Source organism: Mycena indigotica, assembly GCF_014461135.1.
Source record: "Mycena indigotica strain 171206Taipei chromosome Unknown Mind.scaff0008, whole genome shotgun sequence".
In the NCBI taxonomy this organism is placed as follows: domain Eukaryota; kingdom Fungi; phylum Basidiomycota; class Agaricomycetes; order Agaricales; family Mycenaceae; genus Mycena; species Mycena indigotica.
Genome location: NW_023503007.1, coordinates 4,372,405 through 4,395,573, shown reverse-complemented (window position 1 = coordinate 4,395,573; position 23,169 = coordinate 4,372,405). Strand labels below are relative to the sequence as shown.

At 55.6% G+C, this 23,169-nt stretch overlaps 2 protein-coding genes across 2 annotated transcripts; one reads left to right on the top strand and one right to left on the bottom strand.

Annotated features, from left to right (window-relative positions):
• Positions 1 to 4,337: 4,337 nt before the first annotated feature.
• On the bottom strand, positions 4,338 to 6,319 carry MIND_00981600 (C2H2-type domain-containing protein; the record flags this gene model as incomplete). Its single annotated transcript, XM_037366425.1, has 11 exons — positions 6,174 to 6,319; positions 5,959 to 6,124; positions 5,865 to 5,913; positions 5,707 to 5,815; positions 5,504 to 5,663; positions 5,398 to 5,449; positions 5,137 to 5,350; positions 4,929 to 5,085; positions 4,822 to 4,873; positions 4,556 to 4,767; positions 4,338 to 4,508 (listed from the first exon to the last, which is right to left on the bottom strand). Exons 1-11 carry the CDS (start codon positions 6,308 to 6,310, stop codon positions 4,338 to 4,340), a joined length of 1,479 nt encoding a protein of 492 aa, XP_037217837.1. The 5' UTR covers positions 6,311 to 6,319.
• A 12,098-nt stretch (positions 6,320 to 18,417) lies between these two features.
• Positions 18,418 to 20,579, top strand: MIND_00981500 (uncharacterized protein; the record flags this gene model as incomplete). The annotated part of the gene is made up of 2 exons (XM_037366424.1): positions 18,418 to 20,487; positions 20,565 to 20,579. The coding sequence occupies 2 exons, from the start codon at positions 18,418 to 18,420 to the stop codon at positions 20,577 to 20,579; spliced, it is 2,085 nt and encodes a 694-aa protein (XP_037217836.1).
• Between the last annotated feature and the right edge of the window lie 2,590 nt (positions 20,580 to 23,169).

Genomic DNA, 23,169 nt, shown 5'->3' with positions numbered 1-23,169 from the left:
GTAAAGCTGACTGGTGTGGTCCAACACGGCCTTTACGCCTCTCTGGTGTCTCCGTGTCCCGCCCTGCTAACGATCGCCGCCGCTTGCTCCTAACTCGGATCGGTCATAACCTGGACGATGACCGCCGCTTCAATCTTAGGTTTATAGCACTGCCCGTTTGGCGACTTTACCGCGGCCCACGCGCTGTCTCAGCTTAAGTAGCAGCAGCAAGTGGGCCGACCTTCTGGCAGTGCGGGAACTGGCACCCAGGCCAGCAGATGTGAGCGCTCACGAAAGTCGGACGGTTTACCGGGCGTGATGGCTCCGCTGCGAGCGGCGCAGGGAACACATTATCAAGTTTGGAGAACAGGTAAGGATTTTGATGCGCACCCATTTCAATACTACTAATCATTGTCTCTAGTCACCGACACACTCACGAGTCACTATTGGCGTTGAGATCGTGAGCCGGTACCATGGTCAGCTGGACAGCGCAGACGAGCGGGCTGTAACCTCTGGTGCATTCCCCTGAATATCTCACATATCTCAACAAGATTCAAGAACGGTAAACCAGTGAGTGTATTCAGTTTATGTTTTTCCGTTGAGCGACTCGGACATGCGCAGGTAGTCGGAAGCACTGCCGCGCTTGCCAGTTGACCTCACCCTCTGTCTGGCCCAATTTCATCAGTTGACCTCACCCTCTGTCTGGCCCAATTTCATACCGGCACGGCACCAGGTTTCGCGCCTTGTGTTATCGGGGCTTGTGCTTGGCGCGTGTCCTGGCCTGTTCAGCCTGAGTACCCTGGGACATGTTTCTCGGGTGAAGAACGACGAGCGGCTCTATTAGTCCGGCGGTCCGCGAACACGTATATATGTTGCCAATGCCAGTGGTGAGTGTGCCGAATTGCCAAAACTGTTTCAGCTCATTGAATTGCTCGGAATTCGGCTCCAGCCTGAGCGAAGCTGTTCTATGGGACCTGAAAACGTCTCGGGCTTCCCCAGGTGCGTCAGCTATATCTGCTGGCAGACTGCTGCTTCGCTTCATTGATTCCCAAGCCAGGATTACGACACGCGCAACCAGTAGGTGGCACTTGCGGACCCAGCGCGGAATCGCCACGTTTTGGGCTCGGCAACGGGGAGCTGCTGAGCACTTCAAGTTGTGTGCTGTAGTTTTTGTCAGCGCATCCGCCGCGGCCGCATTGTTCCAAGCATTGCCGGCGTGGGCTTTCATCTTAGGCCCTTGGCGACAGCGGTGAGTTCCGCAAATAGCTGCGCGCGGACCGGCGCGGTTGTTCGTTTGCTGGCCTAGCACCCGGGCAGGCTCTCAGTTGATTGCGGCCATGAGAAGTCGCAGTGCCCAAAAACTTGTGAGTTCCGCTGGCGGGTGGGGCAACTCAAACTTGTCAATGCAGTAGTCTGCTGACCCTTCCCGCACCGCCCACGGGTGCTCGGCCAGCGGCTCGAAAATCATTCGGGCCAGCGGCGGTGAGCCGGCCGACTTGTAGGCGCGCGCAGGGGGGAGGAGGGTCCGAGCAGCGCCGACGCCAGGTTGTCGCTTATAGTGGATATCAGGATTAGTACCTACATAAGTATACTCTATGGTTGCAAGTGCTACATACCAGTGGTCTCAAGCATCCGTGTGAACCGGCCCTAAAGACTGTCTGATTCCTATCTTTGGGGGCCTGATGGCTTGGCTTATTATCACACATCATCGCCTAACACTCGGCAACGCTCGACACACGTCAAAAATGTGACTGAATGGTTTCTGTTGCAATAAGTCTGCGTCGAGTTTTGGCTCCCATCGTGTCCCACGGTTTGAATTGCGCTCGCCGTTGAGAGGTGGCAGCTATAATTTCGCCGCTATGAAAGGGCTAGCGATGTCGCCAAATGACTCGTTGACGGACTGCCGTTGGGCTCGGGGAGTGGTATGCATAGTCTCCAAACGGACGGACGATTGCTGCAGCCGAAGTGCCCCTGGAGTCTCAAATGTGTAGCGCCGGTGGACCAAGCCACTGTACTCTGCGCACCGTTTGGAATCACGCTACAGACGGAGAGGCGGATAAGGCAGCCGGCATGCTAAGCGCGAATGCCAACAGATGAAACGTCTCTACCCGCCGTCGCCGGGCTATGTGTGCAGATTGCAGTCAATACGTGGGAGTTAATTTTAGACGTTACTCGACACACCATTCAAGTTGGTGGGTGCTCAGGTAACCAGTTAACCACATCGCGCAATTCCCGTCGACTCACAGTTACAGCAACGAATGCATCGCGCAGCTGCGCGGCCAGCGCCGCCTAGAATTGCTGGTCAACTTGGTGACATGAGTGTGGCAGGTGTCGCCCCTTCTTTCGGTGCCCACCAAATCAATGGGGTCGGAATTCAATGGGATCTACTCGGTGAAACCGTTTCCGCATTGCCGAGTTATCCAAACTGGATCGCGGAGCTTATAAGATCGAGAGGAACTCATGAACAAGTCGGATTGGGAGTCTGGTGACTCTCTGGTCGGGTTCCACGAAGTGCCGAAAAGAGGTGAGGTGTAGTTAACCGGGAAAGCGATGAGCAGAAGGCCAGCAAGGCGGAGAAGGACGAATACCTGGACACCCTGGACACCCTTTACGCCATTGCGGCGCTCATTGTACTATTGCAACGCTCACTGTACATGTCCCGGCTGTCCATGTTAAAGCTATCCTCGGATTAACCAAAAGTCAGATCACGAAAGACGGAATCGCTTTGTGCCTACCTTCCCTCCTAACACTGCGCCGACTTCCCCGCGCCATGGTAACCAAGTTGTAGCCAAGACCATATTCCTGTCCCAGCTAGCAGCGGCTACGGATAGATGGGCACGGCGGCATAATAGAGCGCGTACAAAGATATCGACAGAGATGACTGTCGGAAGAGAGGTGCAAAGCTGCGGCAGCAACCATCATCGCTGCTTGGCAACCGTGATGCAATGACATCAGAGTGGGACGTAATACTGCAGCAAAGGGAACGGACGGGGAATTCATTACTAAAAGAGGGGGTTAAGTTGCTTGAGACCCCCTTTGTAAATAAGTCAAGTATGCCTCATCATCACACATTGTCAACGTTATAAGTATATCATTGTAAGCACTAGATAGCACTGACTCGAAACTACTTCAATCCAATACATGTCAAGCATTTCGGCTGCATCATCAATCAGGGATAGTACCTATTGCAGTGGACGAAAAGGACTCACAATAGCTGCTGCAGCCGCGGCGTAGTCCAAAATACAGCTGATGTCGGCAAGAACATCTAACGCGACGTCAACAGGAGTGCCCACAGGCAAGAGAAAAGAAGAACACACTCGCTCCGCATTCGGTAAGCGCAGCGGCGCACGCGACGCCCTCCCCCGCCAGCGCGAGGAGACATTCTACAAGGGGGGTGCGATCAATCAGATCGCGTGAGTGATCAACGGCAAGCGTGTTTACCACAGCATGCGCCGGCGCTATCGCTGCCGGTCGGCTTTGATGTCGGGGCCGATGACGTTTTGCTTGTCGCGGTGCCGGTTGTGCCGGTGGGCGTCCCAGTCGCCTTGGAGGTCGACGTTGCGCGGGCCCAGAGCAACGGGTCCGGCGTGCGTGCGAGGTGGGCCTTCAGCTCGGCGTTAACGGCGCTTCCGGCGACGGACCCGGCAGCCGCGGCGACGATGAGGGTGAGAATCCCAGGGACCTTCATGAGCTCCTAGTCAAGTAGCGAGGTTTGATGGGGCGGGGGATGGAGAACAGAGGTATTCCGCACAGGGCTTTTATACAGCCCCAGTCTCAATACCCACCCAGTCCCGGACAGTGGGCTACGAGTTGCATCACAAACCTGCCCCGGCAAGAAACCTCGCGAGCGCATGGGACTGCCAGCAGCCTGAGACCTGAACATTAACATTAGCAAGCATTTCGCAAGTGATTGTTCGACAACGATGGTTTGTTTGGCATTGCGACAGCATCGTGACAGAGTGCCGCCCCGGGTGCCTGAAAATCTCGTCCACCGGCATCACAGGGCAGCGCTGGGCACAGTGCGCAGGGATTCTCGGGTTTGGTCCGGTAAGTGCTACACCATCCCCTGCAATATCAAAAACGTTCAGGAAGATGGAGCTCTGAAATAGAACATACATTGCCAATTGGCACCACGCCGATGAACCACATCGATCCATGATCTTATCATTGGACAGCAGTGTCAGCTGTCGTTCAAGTTGCTCTGGTTCAAGCCGCATCGACCTCGGCGGCCATAGTCAGTCCAGGGGAAACCCTGCCCGAGGTTCCCGAATTGGTCGGGGAGATATGGAATAAATCGGCGGACCAAGCTGCATCGCTTCAAATTAATCGGTGAGATCAAGGCACAGTCTGTTCTATAATCAGTGTCCCATTCTCTCCCGATGTACCTGTAGCGCCTCCTCTAGCTTATAACTGATACCACAACCGTCGTGTGGGCACTCAAAGCGCACCCGTTCCTCCCGAGGCTCAAGCTCAAACTCGAAGTCGGGCTCACCCGCGACGTCCGATTGACTGCCAGACTCGGCAGCATCCTGGGGAGATACACATCAGAAGACAAACCAGATGAGAAAGAACGTACATTTGCGTCCGGCTCGATGAGCCTGCCTTTGCCTTTCTCATCGAAGCTCAACAACGTCGACAAGTCCAGCTCGACCTCTTGCTCCGACTCGAGCTCCTGTCCTTCAAGTTCCTCGGCGCCAACGCTGCTGGGTTGTGGTTGTTTTGAACGCTGCTTCCGGGGCGTCGCGTGGAACTCTGCCCGTGTCGAGCCTGAATTTAACGTCGGATGGACTGCACATAGTGCTGATCAGTCTCTCGCTAACCAGCCAGAGTCAAACAACGCACCGAAAATCATCCGCTTTCCCCCTCCATTGTCCCGGCGTACGAATCCGTACATCTGGTCAGTTTGAAAACCCGCAAGATATGACGTTGAGACAAATCCAGGGACTCACCCGCAAGCTAGAGAGAAACGACCGAACTTTGCTCTGTCGCGGAAAGAACGTTGGCAAGCATTTCAACATCTTGTCTGGATCGAAGATCACAATCTCGGTCCCGTCCTTCGACCAGCCAACCGCGCGCTTCACAGTCCTGTCAGGCGAGGACAACATACTATACAGATCAGCCACTCTATTCCTGGACAGACAAAAATACAGGACATACTCATGGACGCGGCCAATAAACACCTTCGATGGCGCTTGTTTGGGCTCGGTGCTGGCTGCAGCGGCATTGGAATGCTGAGACAGACCATGACGCAACGGACTCCGCTCGAAAGGGCTTATGATGGTGAGGCATTCGATCGCAGTCGTGTTGTATAGGACGTGTGGTACGGCGAGAAAGTCTTCCCGGGACGATGCTTGGGTGAGTGTCGGATGTGCTGCAGCCTCCCCATGAGAGCGATTGAACCAGTTAAGGAACACATACTCAACATGAGTCGGCCAGAGGGATACTCGGTCCGTTGGTTGAACCCATAAAACTACAGAATATTTCAATTAGCGAACTGAACGCCGAGATGCTGAATAGAACACACATGTAATGATCGCGCAAAGGTCTGTACCCGGCGCTGCGTCGGAAGACAAACGGGCAGGACCGTCCTTTCGAACGCCTTCGCGTTGTCGACGACGATCTGGGTGCCGTCAGAAGACCAGCGAATGATGTTAGTGGTGAGCTCTGGGTGCGCAACCATCATGCTGCCGGAGTTTAGCCAGCGAAAGCAGTGTAAAGGCAACTCGCTCGTAGACGCGACCAAGAAAGGTCTCGTGTGTGACCCGCCGAGCCAGCGTCTTTCTGGGAATGGCTGTAAATTCCTCTCTGGTCGAGGTGATATTGAGTGCAGGATGTTCTTTAACACGCTTAGCCCCAAATGTTGAGCATGTCATTGGAAAACGCACTAATAAAAATGTGTCCCCCTTTCTGCGTCTTGTGTCTGAAGTCGTAATCCTAATGAGGGTAAATAGAGATGGTGTGGAACGATGTATGACGCGCCTGAAGTGATCTTAAAAACACCTTTGCGTCTTTCTGGCCCGGAAAGGCGGACGGCAACAAGGTTTCTGCGAACAACGTAGGGTCCCTAATGATCATGCTCGTGCCGTTGGACCGCCACGACAGCGACCCGGGATTGTGATCGCTCACATACGCAGGCGTTAGCATGCTACCATTGTACCAAATCAGTGCCGCATTCCTAGGAATTGCGGACTCACTCGAAGACTCTCCCTAGAAACGTAGCACGAGTGACGGGATCCGGTGCCGGCGCAGGATAGTAAAGGTACGGAAGCAATGGCCGTGTGACGTCAGGCGATACTGACCGCCTGCGTTTCAGCGGAGTAGCCACCGACATAGACACGTCGTGGCAAGAAGCAAGGAGGAAAGTGTGACGTCGCGTTGGCGTGGTTATCGGTCACGGGTACGGCAGCGTTGCCATAAGCCATGATCCGCCGAATATCATATCTCATGACATCACACCTGATGCTTGACACCATCTCGCTTCCTTCCCTCATGAATAAGCCTTCACACAAAAATTCATTGGACAGTCCAAAGTTTACAAATTATCAATTTATCATTTTACTTTGACCAAGGTTAAGTATTGCTGTAAATAGTTCTTAATACAATATGAGGTTAAAATGTATTGTAAGATGAAAATTGGATGAAAACTATTAGAAGAAGCTTTTCAAAGTAGAAATAGTTTAGCTTATTAGTCAGTTTGTGATGAGCCACCGGAGGCCACACACTGGGCGTTGCACAGGATTTTAGCCACTGGGTGACCTCTGGTGGCTGATTGCAAACTGTCTATTGACTAATTGTTAGACCTGACAGAGGCCATAAAAGACTTTGAGTTCTCTGATGCAGAAATTGTCTCTTTTTACAGACCTTATGAGGGCAGCCCAGAGTCCTCCAAGGTTGCCCTGAGATCAAGGACCTGTTAAGGGAACCTCCCTTTTGGCCCCTTTTATGGACAGGTTTGGGGCAAAATCACCTGTCATGCCCACCATCCTCTAACACCTCCTGCCCACTGTCCTGATCTGATGGTGTATCAAAATATCACACTTTTGCATTTTGCCTAGATAATCTCAAATGTACAAGCAAAAAATTGAAAATATATAATATTAAGGAAGATATGATATTTTTGATCTAATGATCTGGGATCAAAAGATTTAACTTATAGAGAGAACCATTCTAGTCCATATTGTAAAGAATGAAATGCATAGCGATACTCCTTAATAAGATATAGGCTAATGATATGATTATTAGCATTGATATATAATATTGCTGTCTACCAGCTTGCCTATATTTAAACTTAGCAAATGTTCTTATTAATATACAAAACCATATATAAGGTATGTATAAGATACTAGGAGGATTATATGATCTCTATCAACTTTCCTAGGTCCAAAGCTAGTAGACATCATCACAGTGAATGGCCTCTATATATACACTAATGTAGAGTCTGTATAGCCCTATCTATCTATCTAGAGTAGTTATGGTTATTAATATTTATATATTATCTGACTAGCACTATGTCCACTAACTTTGCTAGGTTTAAAGTTAGTGGACATCTTACCTATATCAACTAGTGGAACTGAGAGTATGTATCCACCCAGAGGGTACATATCAGTGTTCGCCTAAGGCCTTGAGCCCCTTCACTAAGGCCCTTGCAAGGGTGACCTACGTATGTACACACATGAAATTCAAAAATTTCTTTTCCCCTTTAAACATGTATTGAATGTACATATTTAGATACCTGTTTTCTCAAACAAGAAATATGATATATTAATTGTTTCATAAATGACTATTCTTTATCAAGCTTTCTGTAAGAACAAAAAGAATGTCTTTGACAGGGATGGAAAAGTTATTGAAAAGCTAACCTTTCCACATGGCTTTGAATACCCCTTTCTGTGTACTATAAAGCATATATTTTCACTCATTTCAGAAATATGTGATTTATATTCCTCTTTATTTGTCGTATAAAAGACAATATTTCTGCCATTTTCAGAAAGGTCTTCTTTATATGCACCTCTGTAAGAAGAGAAAGGTGTGCTTTTTTAATCACATGAAAGGGGTAAGGAAACATCATCGTTCTGACTTTTTCACAAAGATGCTCTTTGTTCTTGTATGAAAGGGGAAACAAATGATGTCCATTCTGCAAAAAACATAAAGATGTTATTTTCACTGACATGAAAGCATAAATATAAATATCTTCTTTGTGAAAAAAATAAAATATTTCCTTTCTGCTACAAAGAAATAGGTATACAAATCTGTATTGAAAAGATGAACTTTCAATTGACATTTCAGTTTTTCCTGATGTTAAAGCAGATGCGCGATGGCTGACGGATGCGCGCGCGGATGGGCAGCGCAAAGCTAATGGATGATTAGCTTCGTTCTGTCAGGGGAACCCCCCCTTTCGGCCCGGAGACGCGCCCGATTCTGGTCCGATTCCAGTTCCGACTCCGGTCCAGCCCTCCATCTCGCCCGCAAAATCACCAATCCGTCAACGCCCTCCCGACGGTCGCCCTGGGACCTCGCCTGCGACGCCGCCCAAGCCTCCTGTGCCCGACAGCGGCAGCTACGGACAAGCAGTATATAGTCAGCTACCTAGCAGGTGGACCCTCAGAGTTTCTTCTCTTTGGATCCCCCCCTGCTAGGTCAGCTTCATTTGTATTCGCTTACCAATGTTCACGCTTTGGATCCTCCCCTGCTAGGACCTTGATCTCAGGCCTCCGGGGTTGCCCTTACAGCAGAAGAAACTCTCTACGGGATCAACCGGACAAGATTGCCAGGTTCGGCGCTGACTCAGGCTCGGAGTACGAGTCCGTTCCGCTCTCGTCACCGCCCCTGCCACTTGTCCCCTCCTCCTCTACTCCTGTGGTCCCTGCACCCGTCATGCCATCCGGAGTCACTCCTACCGCAGACGCCTGGCTGGACTCACTCGAGGCGAAAATCGATAGCCTCACTGAGGCTCTTGCTTTGCTTACCAACCAGGCTTCCGCTGCCGCTGCCGCCGCTAATAATGCTGGCGGACCCCAAACACCTTTGCCGGAGACGTCGATTCCAACTCCGACTCCGGTTCAGGGCGACTCCGAAGCCCTTTTCGGCGACAACAACCTCGCCTCAAAATTGGTCTTGTGACCAAACCCCCCGTTCCCCTTCAACGGCGATCGGAAACGTGGCCGCGTGTTCCTCTACGCGGTCCGCACCTACGCCCGCCTTGCCCCTGAGGCCTTCGTGGTCAACGGAGAGGCGAGCGAGGAAAAGGCCGTCCACTATGCCATGTCGTTTATGGCAGAAGGACCCGCTCAGCAATGGGCGGAGCGCCACGGAAGCAAAGCCCCGTTTCCGTTTCCGTCCTGGGGCTCGTTCGTTTCCGAGTTTCGACTCTGGTTCGTCGAGAAGAACGAGCAAGATCACGCTCTCTCCAAGCTGGAGACTTCCGCCTATCACATGGGCACAAAGGATGTCTACCAGTACACTGACGACTTTGAGGACCTGATGGACCTCGCCGGATTCAAAGACGCGTTGGTCAAGGTGACCAAGTTCCGCCATGGACTTGATCCCTTGATCAACAATGGAATCACGTCCTCGAACGACCCCCCGGACCTCCGGGACTACCTTAGCTGGCGCACCCGGGCCTTCCGTCAATACGAGGCCCTGGTCCGGGCCAAGCTGATCAAGTCAGCCGCCCCCAAGACGCCTGGCGGTTTGATTCGGACTCCGTTTCCGGTCAACCGCATCCCGGCTCCGGCCCCCTTCCGCCCGGTGGCTCCGGTCGTGCCACCCGCAGCCCGCGCCCCCCCCCGGCGCCTCCAGCTCCCGTCCCTATGGAGTTGGATCGCACCAGGGCTCGGGGTGCCCCTCGTCGCGCCTGCTTCAGGTGCGGCGACCCAAACCATCTTGCCTGGGATTGCCCCCTCCCCGCCGATGTCCGCTCGATGGACATCCTCGACGAGGTGATCCAACAACTCGGTGACGAGATGTTAGCGGAGTTGATCGCCCGCTACACGGACACAGCTGCCCTGCCGGAGACAGCAGCGGAGTCGATGGCCGGAGAGGATTTTGTCCCCCGCGACGAGTGACTGGTGTGCCCTCGTTCGCGTCTATAAATCGTTTTGCCTCCTTGTATGATGAATGCAGTTCCTTGCCCTACAATGAGCCCGAAACAAAAGACACACCCTCTCCTGCCCCCACCTCGACTCCGTCTCCGACTCCGCCCGCGACTCCGGTCATCGTCCTTCGCCACCTCACTGCCTGGGAAAAGAAACTACCCAAGCAGTACACTGTTGCCGCTGCCCCTGGGGCGAACTCCCTCCACCTCCCGTTGGAGCTAGAGTCCACCACCAGCGCGCTGAAGCTCTCGCTCTCTGGGCTTGTCGACTGTGGTGCCACCTCCGACTTTCTTGACACGAACTATGTTGCTCGGAATGGCATTCCGGTCCGCACTCTTGATCAGCCGATCCGGGTCTTCAATGTCGACGGCACCCCTAATGATGCCGGCTCCATCAAACAGATCGCGGACTTGGTCCTGCGCTACAGAGGCCATGCCGAACGAGTTCAACTGGCCGTCACCCATCTTGGCAAGCAAGACCTCATCCTGGGGTACTCCTGGTTGCGGAAACACAACCCAGAGATCAATTGGGAAACCAAGGAGGTCAAGATGACACGGTGCCCCCCGCAATTGCTCGACCTGCCGTGAGGAGGAGCGTGTCGAACGGACCGAGTTGCGGCGACTCCGGTCGCTTCAGAAACGTCTCCGCTCCGGCCCATTCCCCTCGGTTTGCACTATGGACCTCTCTGGCCCTGAGGACGGAGACGATTCCGACTCCGGTCTCGACTCCAACCTGCCTGATCTGACACCGGACTCGGACTCGGACGACGAGGATGACCAGCTCGAAGATGGTGACCGCATCTTTTACACCTCGTTTCGTCCCTCGGAGGAGATACGCGCAGGTAGCACTGTCTCACAGCGCCTGGCCGAAGCCTTTGCCAGGAACTCCGCCCCACCACCCTCCGAGATCCCGGACTGGGCTAAGGAGTTCCAGGACATCTTCAACAAGGAGTCCTTCGACACGCTACCGGAGCGGAGAGCCTGGGACCACGCCATTGAGCTTGTCCCCGACGCTAAGCCCACCAACTGCAAGGTGTATCCCATCTCGCCCCTCGAGCAACGCAAGCTCGACGCGTTCATCGAGGAAGGGCTTTCGACGGGCCGGATTCGCCCCTCCAAGTCTCCGATGGTGTCTCCGGTCTTCTTCGTCAAAAAGAAGGATGGCGGACTCCGCTTCGTCCAGGACTACCGTGCTCTCAACGCGATGACCGTCAAAAACCAGTACCCCCTTCCGCTGATCAACGACCTCATCAACCGGCTCAAAGGCGCTCGTTACTTCACCAAACTCGACGTCTGTTGGGGCTTCAACAACGTCCGGATCAAGGAAGGTGACGAGTGGAAAGCGGCTTTCCGGACTAACCGAGGCCTGTTTGAGCCCTTGGTGATGTATTTCGGCCTGACAAACTCTCCCGCGACGTTCCAAACGATGATGAATGACATTTTCCAGGACCTCATCCTCTCCGGAGACGTCATGATCTACCTTGACGACATCCTGATCGCCCATTCCGACCTCCGGAAACACCGGCAGATTGTTCAGGAGGTCTTGCGGCGACTCCGAGAGCACAAGTTGTACCTCCGAGTGGAGAAGTGCGACTTTGAAAAATTGTCAATCGAGTACCTCGGAGTCATCATGTCCCATAACCACGTCGAAATGGACCCCGTCAAGGTCGCAGGCGTCTCCGCTTGGCCGACTCCGGAAAACAAGAAGGACATTCAGCAGTTCCTTGGGTTCGCTAATTTCTACCGCAGGTTCATTCGGGACTTCTCGACCCTGGCGCGCCCTCTTTTTGTGCTCACCAAGAAGGACCAGCAATGGACTTGGGGCAATGCGGAGGCCTCCGCGTTCCAAGCGATCAAGGACGTGGTCACCTCGGAACCGGTCCTGGCGATTCCGGACGACGCACGGCCTTTCCGACTCGAGGCGGACAGCTCTGATTATGCGACGGGGGCGGTTCTTTCACAATCCGCCCCGGACGGGAAGTGGCACCCTGTAGCATTCTATTCCAAAAGCTTAAATGATGTTCAGCGCAACTACGAAATCCACGACAAGGAGATGCTCGCGATCATCCGTGCACTCGAGGAGTATAGACACTTCCTCGAGGGCGCCGCGCACCCTGTCAAGATTTGGACTGACCATAAGAATTTGGAGTACTTCAGGAAGACGCAGCACCTCAACCGGAGACAGGCCCGGTGGTCCCTGTACCTCTCCCGGTTTGACTTCACGCTGCACCACAAGCCCGGCCGCGATATGGGTCGACCTGACGCCCTCTCCCGAAGACCCGACCACGGAGTCGATTCCGACAACTCCAACAACTCCGATGTCGTCCTTCTGCGGCCTGAACTCTTCCACGTCCGCGCACTCGAGGGTGTTTCCGTTTCCGGTCCCGGCTCTGAACTCCTCCGCGACATCCGTGATGCCCTCTCCGGTGAGCCTGACCTGGAGGAGCCCGTCGCACTAGCGGCCCGGCAACTTCTTAAGGTTCAAGGTCAAGCTCGAGGCCCCCCCTCCTCATGGTCTGACGAGTGGGCCGTCTCCGGCGGTCTTCTCCATTTCCGAGGGAAGATCGTTGTACCAAAGGACAGGGACCTCCGGAGACGCATCATCGAGCTTTGCCATGACACCCGAGTCGCCGGACACGCAGGTCGTTTCAAGACCTTGAAGTTGGTCTCCCGGAACTACTGGTGGCCTCAGATGTCTCACCATATCGGCCGGTATGTTGCGACCTGTGACTTGTGCTGTCGCACCAAGGCACTCCGGAGACTGCCCCACGGAGAGCTGCACCCCACGAAAACGCCCCCGGAACGCTGGCATACTGTCTCCGTCGACTTCATCGTAGAGCTTCCCGAAGCCCACGGGTACGACGCGATCATGGTCGTCATCGACACCCTCAGAAAGCGCGCCCACTTCTCGGAGTGTCATACGACGGTCGATGCAGTAGGGGCAGCCCGCCTCTACTACCGGAACGTCTGGCGGCACCATGGGACTCCGGAAAAGTACGTCTCCGACCGCGGCTCGCAGTTCATCGCGGACTTCACCCGAGAACTATGGCGTCTAATCGGCATCAAGCCTGGCACGTCCACCGCGTACCACCCGCAGACAGACGGTCAGACAGAGCGCGTCAACCAGGAGTTGGAGCAGTACTTGCGGATCTTCACCAACTATCAGCAGGACGACTGGGATGAGCTGATTCCGGCCGCGGAGTTCGCCTACAACAACCATGTTCACTCCTCCACGCAGCAGGTCCCCTTCATGACGGACACAGGACGGCTCCCGCGCATGGGCTTCGAACCCGGAGTCCGTTCCACCATGGAGTCGGTGAACAAGTTCCGCGACCGGATCGCCACTGGTGTCGCCGAAGCCAAGGCCGCGCTCACTAAGGCCAAAGAGGAGTACAAGCGCTACTACGACCGGAGACGCACTCCGTCTCCGGAGTTTAAGGTTGGCGACCGTGTTTGGCTGGATGCCTCTGACATCAGGACGACTCGCCCCTCGGAAAAGTTCTCCCATCGCCGCCTCGGACCGTTCAAGATAGTCGCGGAGATCAGCAAAGGTGCCTACAAGCTCGACCTCCCTCCGCTACTCGAAGCTCCACCCGGTCTTCCCCGTTGTCAAGCTCGAGCTCGCCCAGGACGACCCCTTCGGCGGACGCCCCGGCTACGACCAGCCCCCTCCGGACCTCGAGGACGGAGTCCCGGAGTGGGAAGTAGAGGAAATCTTGGACGCAAGGGTGAGGTATAAACGGCTGAACTACTTCGTCAGATGGAAAGGCTATGACGCATCGCACGACCAGTGGGTCCGCTTCGACCGCGTCTTTGCCCCAGAGAAAATTGCGGAGTTCTATCGTAAGTACCCTGGCAAGCCACGACACATCGCCTCCGTGACCTTCGACTCGATTCCGTTCCGGTCTATGCGTCGAGACACCGCATTCAAAGGGGGGGTGATGTCAGGGGAACCCCCCCTTTCGGCCCGGAGACGCGCCCGATTCCGGTCCGATTCCGGTTCCGACTCCGGTCCGGCCCTCCATCTCGCCCGCACAATCACCGATCCGTCAACTGTCAGGGGAACCTCCCTTTCGGCCCCTCGGAGACGATCCCGATTCCGGTCCGACTCCGGTTCCGACTCCGGTGATCGCATCACCGCCTCCGTCAGGCGCATCGCCGCCCCCGCCTGGCGATCCCCCTGGGACCTGGCCTGCGACATGGCGCAGGCATACTGCACGGAGCAACGATCAACCTTGGCGCGTCAAGAGCGCAGTATATAGTTCCGCTACCTAGCAGGCGGACCCTTAGAGTTTCTTCTCTTTGGATCCTCCCCTGCTAGGTCAGCCTCACTTGTATTTGCTTACTTCTATTCACTCTTTGGATCCTCCCCTGCTAGGACCTTGATCTCAGGCCTCCGGGGTTGCCCTTACAGCAGAAGAAACTCTCTACGGGATCAACCGGACAAGATTGCTAGGTTCGGGCGCTGACTCAGGCTCGAGTACGAGTCCGTTCCGCCCTCGTCACCGCCCCTACCACTTGTCCCCTCCTCCTCTGTCACTCCTGTCGTCCCCCACCTGTCATGCCTTCCGGAGCTACTCCTGACGCTGACACTCGGCTGGATGCACTCGAGGCGAAAATCGACCGCCTAACTGAGGCCCTTACTCTTCTCACCACCCAGGCTTCCGCTGCCGCTGCCGCCGCTAATACTGCTGGCGGACCCCAAACAACACCACCCCCGGAGACGTCGATTCCGACTCCGACTCCGGTTCAGGGCGATTCCGAAGCCCTCTTTGGCGACATCAACCTCGCCTCAAAATTGGTCTTGCGACCAAACCCTCCGTTCACCTTCAACGGCGATCGGAAACGCGGCCGCGCGTTCCTTTACGCGGTCCGCACCTACGCCCGCCTTGCCCCTGAGGCCTTTGTGGTCAACGGAGAGGCGAGTGAGGAAAAGGCCGTCCGCTATGCCATGTCGTTTATGGCAGAAGGACCCGCTCAGCAATGGGCGGAGCGCCACGGAAGCAAAGCCCCGTTTCCGTTTCCGTCCTGGGGCTCGTTCGTTTCCGAGTTTCGACTCCGGTTCGTTGAGGAGAACGAGCAAGATCATGCTCTCTCCAAACTGGAGACTTCCGCCTATCACATGGGCACAAAGGATGTCTACCAGTACACCGACGACTTCGAGGACCTGATGGACCTCGCCGGATTCGAAGACGCGTTGGTCAAGGTGACCAAGTTCCGCCACGGACTTGACCCCTTGATCAACAACGGAATCACGTCCTCGAACGCCCCCGGACCTCCGGGACTACCTTAGCTGGCGCACCCGGGCCTTCCGTCAATACGAGGCCCTGGTCCGGGCCAAGCTGATCAAGTCAGCCGCCCCCAAGACGCCTGGCGGTTTGATTCGGACTCCGTTTCCGGTCAACCGCATCCCGGCTCCGGCCCCTTTCCGCCCGGTGGCTCCGGTCGTGCCACCCGCGGCCCGCGCCCCGCTCCGGCGCCTCCAGCTCCCGTCCCCATGGAGTTGGATCGCACTAGGGCTCGGGGTGCCCCTCGTCGCGCCTGCTTCAGGTGCGGCGACCCAAACCATCTCGCCCGGGATTGCCCCTCCCCGCGGACGTCCGCTCAATGGACATCCTCGACGAGGTGATCCAACAACTCGGTGACGAGATGTTAGCGGAGTTGATCGCCCGCTACTCGGACACAGCTGCGCTGCCGGAGACAGCTGCGGAGTCGATGGCCGGAGAGGATTTTGTCCCCGCGACGAGTGACTGGTGTGCCCTCGTTCGCGTCCATAAATCGTTTCGCTTGTTTGTATGACGAATCAATTCCTTTGCCCTACAACGAGCCTGAAACGAAAGACATACCCTCCCCTGCCCCCATTTCGACTCCGTCTCCGACTCCGCCCGCGACTCCGGTTGTCGTCCTTCGCCGCCTCACTGCCTGGGAAAAGAAATTGCCCAAGCAGTACACTGTCGCTGCCTCCCCTGGAGTAAACTCCCTCCACCTCCCGTTGGAGCTAGAGTCCACCACCAGTGCGTTGAAGCTCTCCCTTTCTGGGCTTGTTGACTGTGGTGCCACCTCCGACTTCATCGACACGAACTACGTCGCTCGGAATGGCATTCCGGTCCGCACCCTGGCGCAGCCGATTCCGGTCTTCAACGTCGATGGCACTCCGAATGATGCTGGCTCCATCAACCAGATCGCGGACTTGGTCCTACGCTACAAAGGCCATTCCGAGCGTTCAACTCGCCGTCACCCATCTCGGTAAACAAGACCTCATCCTGGGGTACTCTTGGCTGCGGAAGCATAACCCAGAGATCGATTGGGAAACCAAGGAGGTCAAGATGACGCGGTGCCCCCGCGGCTGCTCCACTTGCCGCGAGGAAGAACGCGTTGAACGGACTGAGCTACGGCGACTCCGGCTGCTCCAGAAGCGACTCCGCTCCGGCCCGTTCCCCTCGGTCTGCGCCATGGACCTTTCTGGGTCTGATGACGGAGACGATTCCGTCTCCGGCGACGACTCCGGCCTGCCTGATCTGACGCCGGACTCTGACGACGACGATGACGATGGTCAGCTTGAAGATGGTGACCGCATCTTCTACACCTCGTTCCGTCCCTCGGAGGAGATACGCGCTGGCAGTACTGTCTCGCAGCGCCTGGCTGAAGCCTTCGCCAGGAACTCCGCTCCCCCCCCTCCGAGATCCCGGACTGGGCTAAAGAGTTCCAGGACGTCTTCAACAAGGAGTCTTTCGACACGCTCCCGAACGGAGAACCTGGGACCACGCCATCGAACTCGTCCCCGACGCTAAGCCGGCCAACTGCAAGGTGTACCCCATCTCGCCCCTTGAGCAACGCGAGCTCGACGTTCATCGAGGAAGGGCTGTCGACGGGCCGGATTCGCCCTCCAAGTCTCCGATGGCGTCTCCGGTCTTCTTCGTCAAGAAGAAGGACGGCGGACTCCGCTTTGTCCAGGACTATCGGGCCCTCAACGCGATGACCGTCAAAAACCGGTACCCCCTTCCGCTGATCAACGACCTCATCAACCGGCTCAAAGGCGCTCGTTACTTCACCAAACTCGACGTTCGTTGGGGCTTCAACAACGTCCGGATCAAAGAAGGTGATGAGTGGAAGGCAGCTTTCCGGACTAACCGAGGCCTGTTCGAGCCCTTGGTGATGTACCTGGCCTGACAAACTCTCCTGCGACGTTCCAAACGATGATGAATGACATTTTCCAGGACCTCATCCTTTCCGGAGACGTCATGATCTACCTGGATGACATCCTGATCGCCCATTCCGACCTCCGGAAACACCGACAGATCGTCCAGGAGGTCTTGCGCCGACTCCGAGAGCATAAGTTGTACCTCCGAGGCGGAGAAGTGCGACTTCAAAAATCGTCAATCGAATACCTCGGAGTCATCATCTCCCACAACCACGTCGAAATGGACCCCGTCAAGGTCGCAGGCGTCTCCGCCTGGCCGACTCCGGAAAACAAGAAGGATGTTCAGCAGTTCCTTGGGTTCGCTAATTTCTACCGCAGGTTCATTCGCGACTTCTCGGCCCTCGCACGTCCTCTCTTTGCGCTCACCAAGAAGGACCAGCAATGGACTTGGGGCGACGCGGAGGCCTCCGGCGTTCCAAGCGATCAAGGACGCGGTGTTGAGCCTCTGGCTCCGCTGAGCGCCAAAACCGCCATTCCGCGGCGGATCAAATGATCGACAAATGCGACCTACGTCAGCCTCCCGGCCCATCACCGCATCAAACGCGTCTAGACGCTTTACGGCGACGCGACGCCGCCTCCCGGACTCGTCGGGGGCGGTCCTGGAACAGTCTCCGACTGCGGGATTTGTGCCTCTACTGTAGTATATAAACCTGTAGCTATTCCTTACAATTCAGATCATTCTCCCCGCAGTTTCTATCTAGTTTCTGTGTGCTCTCGAGCCCGTATCTACTTCGTCTTTGCCCGCGCTTAGTCAGCCTCCGTCCCCGCCCTCACCGCGTGCCGGTCCGAACCTTAGTCGGAACCCTCGCACTTTCTTTTGTTTGTGTCAGCTGCCAAGCCCGACGCAAGCACATCATATTTTGGAGCCCACCGCGAGGGTCTCCTTAGCACCATTGATTCGTACTTGGCACGCAACCTTCGCGACAACGAGCTCCGAACTCTCCGACTTGAGTTGATTCGCGCTGGTCAAAATCCAAACAACCTTACCGACACCTCGACACATAGTCAAAACTCGAGTCCCGACGAGTTTTTGGTCCCTGTCCCCGTCTCCATCGCCCAGCACTCATACCTCCCCCCACTTTCACCCTCTGATCCTTACTTCGCCTATTTTTTGCCGCTCCCGCCCTCGCGCCCGACATCTCCGACCATGGCAACAATTCCCATGCCCGCCCGAGGCGACCGAAATGCCCCCCGCTTTGACTCCGCCAAACCGCGTGAGTTGCTCCGCTACTTCTCGGATCTCGAGTTCCACTTCGCGCGCGCTGCTGTGACTGACCGCGCCGAGAAGAAACAGCATGCAACACGTTTCTTGAGTGTCGACGACCAGGATCTATGGGAGTCACTAGCCGAGTTCAACGACGCAACTAAGACCTATGAGGACTTTAAGGCTGCAGTTGTGAAGCTATATCCAGGAAGTGACACTGACCGCAAGTTTGCGATGAGTGATCTCGATGCGCTCATTGGCGAAACCGGCCGTATGGGCATCCTATCGCGCGCAGATTATGGAGAGTTCTATCGCAAATTCGTGCTGATCACCGCCCACCTTATCACCAAGAACCGCCTCTCGTCTGCTGAGCAGAGCCGAGCGTTCCGTCGGGCGATATCGCCTGCCTCGCTTTGGGAGCTAGCACACCGCCGGCTTCAAATCAAGAAGCCAGACGTCCACCCCGACGATCCGTACGACCTAGCCGACATGAACGAAGCCATGGAGTTTGTGCTCGCTGGCTCTAATGCCGATCTTAGCACCTCCGCGTTGCGTTCCCCGTCAGCCGAGTCACCATCATCTACCACTGCCATTGTTAAGCAAGAGCCTGGAGTCGCGGCCATCTTGGACAGCATCAACGGCTTGATTAAGGTGCTTACCACGCAACAGCAACTCGCCGCGGCCCCGCCACCACGTCCGAATCCCGTCCCTCGCTCATCACCCGGTTTGTGCAACATGTGCGGAGAAGGTGGTCATTATATTGGCACCTGCCCCACGGTTGAAGAGTACACAAAGCAAGGCAAATGCAAGCGCGACGTTAACGGCCGCGTCACACTGCCTAGCGGTGCCTTTGTTCCGTCCCGCATCCTCGGCGCCAACCTCCGTGACCGCATCGATGAATACCATCGACAGAACCCAGGTCAACTCGCGGCCGGGCAGCTCATGCTCGATTTGGCACCGAGAACCGCTCCTGCTGTCGCTCCTGCCCAACCCGTCGCCCCGGCCTTTGCGCTGTCCGAAGCCGACCGGATCGAGAGTCTCGAACGAGAGCTATTTGCGCTAAAGACTCGTGCGCAGGCTCGCGCCGCCATCGCCGCTGGAGAGCCAGTCGAAAGGCCTGAACAGCCGATTCGGGCTCAGTCCGTGCCAAGCCAGCCACCCGTTCCTCCGCCGGCCGAGAACCAGCCAGTCCCGCGCATTTTGACTCGCCCAGCCGTTGCCCCAGTCATCGCTCAGCCCGAGCATCCGTTTGCCAAGGCCCGTGATGCAGCATATGCCCCTCCGCGTGACCGTAATGTAGGTGCTCGCGCTCCCGTTTTACCCGCTGCAAAGAAGCCCGAGGTCGCGTATCGAACGACGGCACCTGTCTATGATGATAAGATTGCAAGTCAAGTATTCGGGCGTTCTATGGACGCACCTATTACCTTGACGCAGCGCGAACTGCTTTCGCTTTCGCCTGAAGTCCGTGCCCAAGTACGTGATGCAACAACGAGCCGCCGCGTGGCTCCCAACGCCAACGAGAAGGCTGCCGCAGCCGCCAAACCAGTGCAGCAGCTATTTGCGGATGAGCTACCTGCAAGCGATGCATTAGTTGACACGTTGGAAGAACAGAGAGAAAAGGATTCACGGAGTGCTGCCTTTTTCGACTCCATGCCCGCCACATTTGTCCAATCGGCTCAGCGTGAGCTTCCACCTAACGCCTTCATTGTTCCGGACCCCTTCGAAACGTTCTACGCCGCTGGCGAGATGCCCAAAGATCTTGTCGTCTCCCTCGAGTCGTCCGCAATCCGCTCCATACTCCCTATCATCGACAATCGCCTTCGCATAGAGTCCATCTTGGATGGCGGCTCGCAGATCATCGCCATGTCTGACGCGGTTTGTCACGAGCTTGGCCTCGTTTACGACCCCACCATTGTATTGCAGATGCAGTCTGCTAATGGCTCAGTTAATCCATCACTCGGCCTTGCGCGCAACGTACCCTTTGGGATCGGCGACATCACCCTATACCTCCAGGTCCATATTGTCAATAATCCGCCCTACGACATCCTTCTCGGTCGTCCCTTCGACGTTCTGACTGAAAGCGTCATCAGAAACTTCTCAGATGAGAAGCAGACCGTCACCATCTGCGATCCGAACACCAGCAAAGTCGCAACCGTTCCGACTATTCCGCGTGGTCGCCCTCGCTCGCGCCCTCAAAATTTTTAGATCTCGATGATTTGATTCAAGATCAAGGAGACATCGCACTTACCATCGTTCCCGACCCCTCCAATCCCGACTCATTCATTATCGAATCCTACGCGCCGCTTCCTTCACAGTATTCCCTCTCGGACCTTCAACACACCTATTTAGCCGCCTGTACTAACTTAGAATCAGATTCTGACACCGTGCTATTTGCACATACCGTCGTTCAACCGGCGTACAACGCAACTCCAATGCGGGATTCAACTCCCGCCAATATACCACTTCCCGCCTTTTATTCTGCCTCGTCCCCATCGCCCCACGTCGCCAAATCGTCCCACGTCGAAACCTACGCTGCGAAGAAAAAGTATAAACCAGTCGCTCAAAAGGTTAAGCCTGTTTTGGGCACATTACCTGATAAATTCCGAATCATTCGCCATATTGATGGCGACCCGCTCGCCGACATGCCTCGCCTGAACCCGAACCCGCCCCCTTTTGTTCCAACTAGTCGATATACCGCCGAGCGTCGCGACATTATCGATAACGCGCATCCCGGGAACTTCATGCGCCCAGCCGAGCGCGACTTGATGCACCACTTCATGACCGAGCAGTGCGATGCTTTCGCTTGGAATGACAGCGAGCGCGGTAAGTTTCGACCCGAGTTCTTTCCCCCCATCGACATGCCCGTCATCCCGCATACGCCATGGGTACAACGGAACATCCCAATTCCGCCTGGCATCTACGAAGAGGTCTGCCAAGTTATCAAAACCAAAATCAAAGCTGGCGTTTACGAGCCGTCAAACTCGTCTTACCGGTCGCGCTGGTTCTGTGTCGTCAAGAAAGACGGCACAAGTCTCCGCCTCGTTCACAGCCTCGAGCCTCTCAACGCAGTCACCATCGCCCATTCAGGAGTCCCGCCCTTCACCGAGCAAATAGCCGAACACTTTGCAGGTCGTGCTTGCGGCGGAATGCTCGATTTGTACGTCGGTTATGACGAGCGCTTGCTTGCAGAGTCGTCTCGCGACTACACCACGTTCCAAACTCCGTTTGGCGCGCTCCGGCTCGTTACGCTGCCCATGGGTTGGACAAACTCGGTGCCAATATTCCACGATGACGTTACCTTCATTCTTCAGCCCGAAATCCCCAAATACACCATCCCCTACATCGACGACGTCCCCGCTCGCGGTCCCGCTTCGCGCTATGAATTGCCAGGCGGCGGCTTCGAGACGATTCCCGAGAACCCGGGCATTCGACGTTTTGTCTGGGAGCACTTCGAAGGGTTGAACAGGATCGTACAGCGAATGAAATATGCTGGTGGTACCTTTTCGGGACACAAGACCATTCTTTGCGCTGAACGCATTACTGTCCTCGGCCACGTCTGCACCTACGAAGGCCGAATTCCCGACGAGTCCCGCGTCGCCAAAATAGCCAACTGGGGCCCGTGTCGCGACCTCTCCGATGTGCGAGCCTTCCTCGGCACCATTGGCGTTGTACGAATGTTTATCCGAAACTTCTCCCAACGTGCGAGCGCACTGATTGCTCTCACAAAGAAGGACGTGCCGTTCGTCTTCGGGGAAGATCAGATCAGAGCTCAAGATGATTTGAAGCACGCACTTATTAATTGCCCCGCACTACGCCCCATCGACTACACCAGTGACTCGCCCGTTATCCTTTCTGTCGACACATCATATATTGCCGTCGGTTTCTTGCTGTCTCAATGCGACCCCGCCAACCTCGCGCGTCGATTCTATGCACGCTTCGGCTCCATCACACTCAATGAACGTGAGTCACGCTTCTCGCAGCCGAAACTCGAGTTGTACGGCCTTTTCCGGGCTCTTCGCGCCTGGAAGGTCCATCTAATCGGTCTGCGAAATGTTGTTGTGGAAGTAGACGCACGATATATAAAGGGCATGCTTGCGAACCCTGATTTGGCCCCCAGCGCCAGCATTAACCGTTGGATCCTCGCTATACTCACATTCCAATTTACTCTCGTCCACGTTCCCGGTGTTTCACATCGACCCGATGGCCTCTCACGACGACCTGCGCAACCCGGCGACAAACCTGAGCCTGACGATGACTTCGACGACTGGATTGATCAGTTACACGGATTCATGCACATGATCAACGACTCACCATTTGTTCGCCGTCCTCAGTACACCATCTCCGTCTACTCCGAAGAGCTTGTACCTGCCGATCAACCGCCTCCTGAGTCCCTCTCATACAACCTTGTTCCCCGCTCTGACCCCGCTCGACGCGCTGACTTGCGCGTCGAACTCGTGCGCATCTGGCATGACAAGCTAGAGCGTCCTCGTGAAATGTCTGATAAGGAGTATGAGTCTTTTGTTCGATACGCGTTGGAGTTTTACCTTGAAGGCGGTAAGTTATGGCGTAAGAACGACCATAATCGACCCCAGCTCGTCGTGCTCCCCCACCGGCGGCTCTTCGTTCTACGCTCCGCACACGACGACCTCGGCCATAAAGGCTTTTACGCGACCCGCGCACTCATTTCCGAGCGCT